The sequence below is a fragment of the Vombatus ursinus genome, unplaced genomic scaffold (assembly GCF_900497805.2).
Source record: "Vombatus ursinus unplaced genomic scaffold, bare-nosed wombat genome assembly UNPS02003292.1, whole genome shotgun sequence".
Taxonomy (NCBI): Eukaryota; Metazoa; Chordata; class Mammalia; order Diprotodontia; family Vombatidae; genus Vombatus; species Vombatus ursinus.
This window is the reverse complement of record NW_020943070.1, coordinates 14,872,787-14,881,014: the sequence shown is the minus strand read 5'-3', so window position 1 is coordinate 14,881,014 and position 8,228 is coordinate 14,872,787. Positions and strand designations below refer to the sequence as shown.

The 8,228-nt window shown below is 38.1% G+C and overlaps 1 protein-coding gene across 2 annotated transcripts in view; it reads right to left on the bottom strand.

The window, feature by feature from the left end:
• Nucleotides 1–3,070: 3,070 nt before the first annotated feature.
• LGR5 (leucine rich repeat containing G protein-coupled receptor 5) overlaps nt 3,071–8,228 on the bottom strand; it is a 196,142-nt gene continuing 190,984 nt past the window's right edge. For both annotated transcript variants that reach the window (XM_027873041.1, XM_027873050.1), the window contains 2 exons: nt 7,369–7,452; nt 3,071–5,798 (listed from right to left, as the gene is read on the bottom strand). In XM_027873041.1, coding sequence (XP_027728842.1) covers nt 4,711–5,798; nt 7,369–7,452 — 1,172 coding nt within the window. In that variant the 3' untranslated portion in view covers nt 3,071–4,710. The remainder of the gene's footprint in view (nt 5,799–7,368; nt 7,453–8,228) is intronic.

Below are 8,228 nucleotides of genomic sequence, written 5' to 3'. Positions count from 1 at the left end.
TACTAGCTGTGTGATCCTGGGCAAGTCATTTAATTGCTGTCTGCCTCAGTTTTCCTATCTGTAAAATGAAGATCATAATAGCCCCTGCCTCCCAGGATTGTTATGAGGATCAAATGAGATAATAATTGCAAAGTGCTTAGCATAGCGCTGGGCGCATAGTAAGCATTATTTCAATTTTAGCTGTTACTTTGGTTGGACTTTGTTAATTAATAATTGGCTCGATTGAAAATTAAGGCAACATTAAAGAGCAACTCACATAGACACTTTCTCTTTGCATCACAGGCCTGTGGCTGAAGCAACAAAAACCTTCTGGACTTCTACACTTGTTTTCCTCTCTTCAGTAGGATTTCAGTAGGGTCTTCATTCCTCCATTGTTTTCCTCTCCTCCCGTCAGAAAGTAGCTTTCCTGATCTTCCTTTTTCACTCCTCCTTTCTGATGTCTCCTGAAGCAGCCCCTTCATTCTCTGGGGTCCTAGAGGCTAAAAATACTCCATAGCCCTTCTTTTTTTGAGGAAAGCCTGTCCTCACCACTCACCTCTCCTTTTTCTCCCCCAAGCTTGTAAGTTACCTGCTCTCTTTCTTTTCCTCTTGCTTCTTATTCATTCATACATTTATTTAGATATCTGTCCCTTCCTTCCTCCCTCCTTTTCTTTCTTTCATTTTGGAGCTTTGTTTTCAGTTAGTCTAAGGGGCCTGGTATTAATTCAGTATGACCAGGAGGGGTACTTATATAAACTGATTCCATCTTCTTCATTTGAAAGCCTGTATTTGAATATTTAAGGGCCAGTGTTAAAAGTATTTTCTTAATTTATAGGCTCTATCCTTGATAAGATTTACATATTTGTTTTGTGCCAGAAATTTGTGCCAGAAATTCCTTGCAAATTATAAACAGTCTTTTGTCTTTCAAGGAAATTAATCTGTGTTTTATTTTGGGGTTTGTTCTATCAACTGCTATATGTGTTTTGGGGGACAAGAGGCAAGCAAGTTGATTGAGAAGGGAAGTTGAAGAATTACCAGGCTCAATCAATGTTTATTAACAAAGGGAAGGTAGGTATACAAAGAAAAAATGCTGAGCTACAGTGAATACGGTGTTGAGCTTGGAGTCAAGGGAGGACTGTGTTCAAATCCCACCCAGCCATAGCAAGGATTTTGAGTTGCAGGACTTAGTTTCACATCTTTCTTCTGCCACTGTGTGGCCTTGATTCTGCTGTCATGGGTCCTAGTTGCCCCATCTGTAAAATGAGGAGACTGGATTAGATGATCTCTAAGATTCCTTCTTGCTCTAATTCTGTGATCAATAATAACAAATAATTGAAATTTATTTAGCGTTTTCAAATTTGCCGAGCACTTTAATTAACATTACCACATTTGAGCTTTGGGATAGCCTTGCGAGGTAGGTTCCATGTCTGTTATTATCCTCTTTTACAGGTGAGGAAACTGAGACTCAGAGAGGTTAACTAACTTCTCCATTGTCATATGGCCAAGAGGAGGAAGTGTCAGGGAGAGGACTAGAACATGGATTTTATTGACACTGAGTTAAAACATGGATTTTTTTTCAATCTAGTCAAGATTTTCCACATTGAAAAAAACCCTCTGTTTTGGGACATATTTGCCAACATTTATGAAAGCATCATAATTTAAATGTTTCATTTTAGAGCATTTGTTGGAACCTACATACCACAGATGATGACAGCTGTTTTGCAATTAGTCATTGGGCTAAGAGAGGCAGAGAACAAAGACTTAGGGAGGACATGAGAGCTGTCTCCAAATATTTGAAAGGCTTTCATGTAGAAAAGGGATTAAATTTGTTCTTTCTGGCCCTGGATGGCAGAACTATTAGCAATAAGGTAGAAGCTACAGTGAGCCAGAGTTATACTTAGTGTCAGGAAAAATGGAGTCCAAAAGTGGCATGGATTGACTCATTGGGTACTTATCAATAAAAGATTTTGAGGAGAGTCTTGATGACTGCTAATTGGGGATGTTATAAAAAAGGGACTTTTGTTCAGATACAGATTGGGTTAGAAGGCCTCAGAGGCCCATTTCAACTCAAGAGATCCAGTGATTCCATAAATCTGAATGAAAACAAAACAAAACAAAACTTTGTTGTAATTGAAGGCAAGCCAAGTTATGTGAGATCACTTTGGGTATCTGTCAATAGGATCAGTCTGAAACATGATTTGTCCCTGAACGAGACTGACAAGATGGGTAGTTCACTGCTCAATAAACAAGTACTGATTCTAATGATAATGCTAAGCCAGATACAAAAACCATCATTTCTCTCTTGTGCAATGGAGTTGCTTTATTATGTCAATCCCTACTGAACATAGGAAGAGGAATCACTGCTGAGGGATTTTTTTTTTTTTTTTTGGCTAGTGGCCCACGTGGGCTAGCTCGTTTGGGCTTGATAAATGAAGACCAGGCTCTCAGGGGTTTCTGACTTGTTTGCTTCTGGGAGAGCGTTAGATCCTTTAATTTCTTGGCTGACAGAAATTTGAAAGAGAACAGAGTGTTTTTTCCCTTCTGTGGGCCTGGAGAATCATATGCCCTCATGCTTTGGCCTTACCATGGTCACATAATGAAACTGCTTGAAAGGAAGAATTTACAGAAGTACTTTGGCTGAACATGTTGAGTCTTTAATAGTCTTATTTGTCATTTAGCCTTGTGTTTTTAATTGTGGGTCTTTTCCCCTCCTCTGTCATTGTTAAAGCATCTTAGGACCTGGGAAGGTCCTGGTTACAAAAACCCAACCATTGCCTGTAATGATGACCTTCAATAACCTAATGATAGAGTGATTTATGAACCATTATTAAACAACAATAATATCAACAGCAACATCAGCAGCAACATTCTAAGAGATGGCAAGGATATTTCAGTTTGATCCTGTGAAAGACTTATTTCACAAGTCGTGTCCTAAATACCCACAACACTCGGGTTTCCAGTTTCCAGTTGGCTTGGTGTGAGATAACACTGTTCATAGCAACCATACTTAAACACCAATAAATAAGAGACTGTACATCTGCTTTTGTGGTCCATGATAAAGCTGAAATGCTCTTGGCTTTCAGTCTCACATTTTATTACAAATTCCTTTTATTTCTTATACCAATAGAAAAGCAAGTATGTAAGTTATTTACAGGCACTACACATTTACATATATTATATACATATAATAAATTTAGGAAAATAATTGGTCAGGAAATGTAATATCTAAGTAGTAGGCTGCAACTGTACATGGTTTACTGTTGTGTCCCTTATGATTATTGCATCATATTGTAATAATAAATACAGTTCTATATTTACAAATCTTATAAAAATCTCATAAATGCATTTTTTCAATTCCAAATTAAAACATCTGATCAAAATATTTCAAACATGCTTATAAAAATAAACCCACCCAACAGCTATTTGTTTTGGATGCCTGGTGGACTAATAACATTCTGATAAAAGAAGCTATGAATTAATCTTGTAACTTCCCGTGCTTCATTATTTTGCTTCTCAAAATATTTTACACATGTATTAAATATGGAAAAGTGGAGAGGGAATGCCACTGACATCAAGCGGTGCAGCCCAGATGGAATGCAGCTAAAAATCAAGCTAAGTGAAAGGATCATGTATCCATGGAGCCGAAGGGGTGTCAGGACTCACTCTCTAGCTTCATGTTGTCTTATTGCCGTAGCTTTTAGCGTTAGTAGGTTTGAGATTCTCATGTAGACTGATTTAATATATGTCTCTACTAATCACCATTCCACCATGCCTATGAACTCAAAACACCTGATTGCTATAGTCTTTAGCTAAAAGCATCCTCCCACCCCAAAACCCCCCAAATCCATTCATTGTCATTTCTATGGATGTCCATTGCCAGCAATGAACTTTGATCCTGAAACCCCAGATTTTGGTACCAGGGATTTAAAGATGAATGAGGCCAGTCAGAAGCCATCTTCCCCTTATTTCCTTGATAATAATTTGAGTTCATTTAGCCTTGGAAATGTTCGTACAGTTCTATCTTACTGGAGGACGAACTGGCTTTTAAACCAGTCGCTAGTGCCTGAAACGGCAAATAGGACTACGTATAAAATGCTCTCCAAATATGGGCATGCTAATAACATTCTGCACTCTAAGACCAGGCAGATTAGTGATCTGAAAGAAGCCTGTTATAAATAGGAAAGGTGGAAGGGACACAGAACTCTCTATGCATAAATCCAGAGAATCAGAATACTCTTTGTCATATCTTATGCTTAGTAATAAAGATGATTTTCGACTTTCTTTCAACCACCCTATAAAGAATTTAAGGCCTTATGGAACCCACTTTGTGGGTCAATGTCTTCTTTTAAAACTCTTTGTAGATGAGTTTAGGGAGAAGTAGATTAAAATTATGGCGAATCCTTGAAGAGCATTTAATTCTTCTATTTGTGGTGTACTGGTAAAAAAAAAAAATCAATTGTTGGTAAAAACAACCAAATTGGCACTATCAGATACCTTCCGCTCATTTTTTATCCCAAATGTCAGTAAGTTTCAATTTTTTTCACACTGATTGAGAGGGGATTTTTTTAAAAATCAAGGTTCTAGTTCAACTTTTTTTTTAAGATACCACTTCTCAGGTACATGGAACAGTTAAAGAACACTGTACCCCTGTCCCACCAACTATACCACCCATCTTCCCCTCTGGGGTTTGCAAATTTTGTAAACATTTTCTCTTTATGTCTTGCAACTCAATTAGAGACAAGGAACAAATGTCACAGATGAAAGACGACGACTTTCTGTCATTGGATAAGATGGTGGTCCTTTTGAACAAGATGTCAGGTCATAAGAGCTGTTGCCACTGGCAAAGGTGACCAAAGCTTGTGTTGAATCACAAGATCGTTTCTCCACATCTTCTGAGTTGATAGAGATCAGACTTGGGTATTTTGATCTTTTCCGCAAGAATGTTTGCTTTCGGAAGTTTCCCATGTCTTCCTTAAAATTTGGATTGAAAAGAATATAGAGAAGGGGGTTGAGACAAGCAGGGAGTGGGACAATCACCAAGAGAATAAACTTAATCACTTCAGGACTGATAAATGTGAGGTTCAGTAAAGAGGAAAAGGACAAGAAAGCCACAGGGCAATAAAGGATGCAATTGGTGAAGAGTAACAGAGCTACGTGCTTCACCATTGCACAATCCCAAATATTTTCTAGTTCTCCCTTTTCCAAACTGCAGTAGAGCTTAGTATAAGTGAGGGTCATCACAAGGAAACAAAGGGAGTTCAGTAAGACCAGAGCTACCATGTAACTGGTAGTACTGGGTTCTCCAAAAGGCAGGGGCAAGCATAGGGGAGACACACCGTATTCACTGCCACTGAGCAGGGGAACTGTAGCGATGGTCAGGGCCAACAGAAAGCAAAGCAAAACTATGGCTTTCAGGCTGGAAAAAGATGCTTTGGTTTCAAATTTTGCAGAACATTTTACAGAGAACCCACGTTCAAGGGCTGCCAGGGTAAGTAGGAAAACAGACGTCTCTGAAGCAAAAATGGACAGAAAACCAGTGATTTGGCAACCTATTCCACTCTCCCACCATGCACCATATTGAGCAAAACTGCCAAAAGTTAATGCATCGACACTAGCCAAGACACCACTGGAGACGCCCATTAGGGTGTTCACCACTGCTATCAATCCAATTAAAAGTTTTATAGAGGAAATATACAGTGGAGATCTGAAGATTGTTGAGGTCACCAAAGCATTACAAACGAAAGCCAAAGACGCGATGGTCCACACTCCGATTCTGATTAACCAGCTACCAAATAGATGTTCACATGGTTTGAAGGGCCCTGAAATGGCAAAAGAGATATTGAAAAAAGCAGATAAATTTGAAATCTTAAGTCCTATATACATGCGATATTGCCTAAAATCAGATGACAAGTCAGTAAAGAACCAGGACTAAAATATAGGTTCCCAGAATCCTTGTCCAGTGCTTCTACACCCACACCTCTGTCTTCAAGAAGCTGAATCAAAGTCAAGTGAACAGAACCAGAACATTGTACACGACACCAGCAATAAAGACTTCTCTGTTCTGACGAACAAATGATCCAGGACAATTCCCGAGGACTCATGATAAAAAATGCTACCTTCCTCCAGAAAGAGAACTGATGAGCTCCGAATGCAGATTGAAGCATACTTTTAAAAAGAATCTTTCTTTTTTTTCTGTCTGTTTCCTTTTGTAATATGGCTAATATGGAAATATGTATTGCATGACTTCACATGTATAATTTATATCAAATTTCCTTCTCAAGGAGGGGGGAGGGAGAGAATTTGAAACTCAAAATTTTAAAAAATGAATGTTTTAGTGAAAAAATTTTTACATGCATTTGGGAAATATTTAAGAAAATAAAAACATATTAAAAAAAAGGTTTGATGGTTGGAGAACTAACCATCCCAGGCCAATATTTCCTTATATAAAAAGTAAGCTACAAGTAGAAGGGAAGTCTGTAGCACATAAAACCTAGGTTAACACTTGATGCTTAGGAGACAGGAACAAAGCAGTTTTTTAATGTATCACCATCAATGTTGTAAACAAATACCAAATGCCTAGTGTTTGTTTGTCTTTCTAATAGTTCATTTTACTCTCAGGAATGAATAATAATAATAGTAGTATTTACATATTGCTCTAAGGTTTGTGAAGCACTTAAAGAATATCAACTCATTTTATTCTCAGCACAACCCTGAGAGGTAGGGGTTTTATTATCTCCATTTTACAGATGGGGAAACTGAGGCAGATAGAACTAAAGTGACTTGCCCAGGGTCACACAGACAGTGAGAGTTTGAGACTCAGGTCTTCCTGAGTCCAAGTTCAACACTGTCAAATATACTTTCCCTATGTACCTAGTACCAATAATGCACTTGACAAGTAGATATTTGGAAGTTGACTTAAATGGTTTAAAATATTTATTGTCTAATAGCTGTGTATAGTCATGTGTATAAATACATATATCAACAACTGTTTTAATGTTTGGCTGTGATTATCTTTTAAAAATGCTTTTCTCTTTATATGATCAGCTATTTAATTACTGTTAGCCGTTACCAAAAGATACCTTACTACTTAGATATAAAAAAATGTCCTTACGTAAAAATCATCTCTTTGAATGAAATATAGCACTGAGGGATAGACACCTACCATCTGAATACAGAAATGGAGTCCAGGAAGAGTAATAGTAATGATCCTCAGTGGATCTCCAGATTTTATTGCCCCAACAAGTTGACACCAAAATGTCATTGGATTCTACAGTGTGACCTTGCCAGGATCAATTCCCAAAGCAGAAGTTCTGAAGTTAATTTTGGGGTCCGACTGTGGTTCTTATCTATGCAAACTGCTTCAGGGTCAGGTTCCTGTAAATTTCTTACCTGGAGGCGGTGAACACTGTACTAAATGATGGACTTTGGTGTCTTCTTCAAAGTCAAGAAGGAAGTCCTCTAAATCACGTTCATCTGTATGGGTGAGAAGTCCCTGAGAGTTTAGTTGAACAATCCCTTCTTTTGGGGACAAGATCATGAAGAAATGAGGCATGAATCCTCTTATTCACTCTTCTCCCTATCCCCTTCTAGAAATCTAAGCATTTCATAAATATTATCTCATTTTATCCTCACAACAACCCTGGGAGGTAAGTGCTATTATTATCCCCATTTTACGACGAAGAAACAGGCAGACAGATTAAGTGACTTGCTCAGTAAATGTCTCAGGAAGGATTTGAAAGGAGGTCTTCCTCACTCTTGGTCCGGCTCTCTATCCAATGTGCCACCCATCTGCCTTTATTTGTATAGTAACTGACTTTTAAAAGCAGTTTATTTTAAGTCATATATACATATGATTTTATCTAATATCAGATAGTAGTAAATCGGTGGTAAGAGACCAAAAGGCCAGACTTCTCTCTCTCTCTCTCTCTCTCTCCTTCCTTCCTTCTTTCTTTTTTTTTTCTTTCCTCACTTCTTTTTTTCTTTCTTCCTTTCTTCCTTCTTTTACTTCCTTCCTTCCTTCTCTGGTTTTGACTTCATAGGGTCATAGATTTAGAACTACTATGGGCCTTAGAGGTCATTGAGTCCAACCCCCTCATTTTACAAATGAGGAAACTGAGGCTCAGAGAGATCAAGTGACTTGCCTAAGGTCACTCGACAAGTCTAAGTTATGATCCAAATACAGTTTTCCTGTCTCTAAATCCAACTCTCTCTCTTTCTCTCTCTCTCTCTCTCTCTCTCTCTCTCTCTCT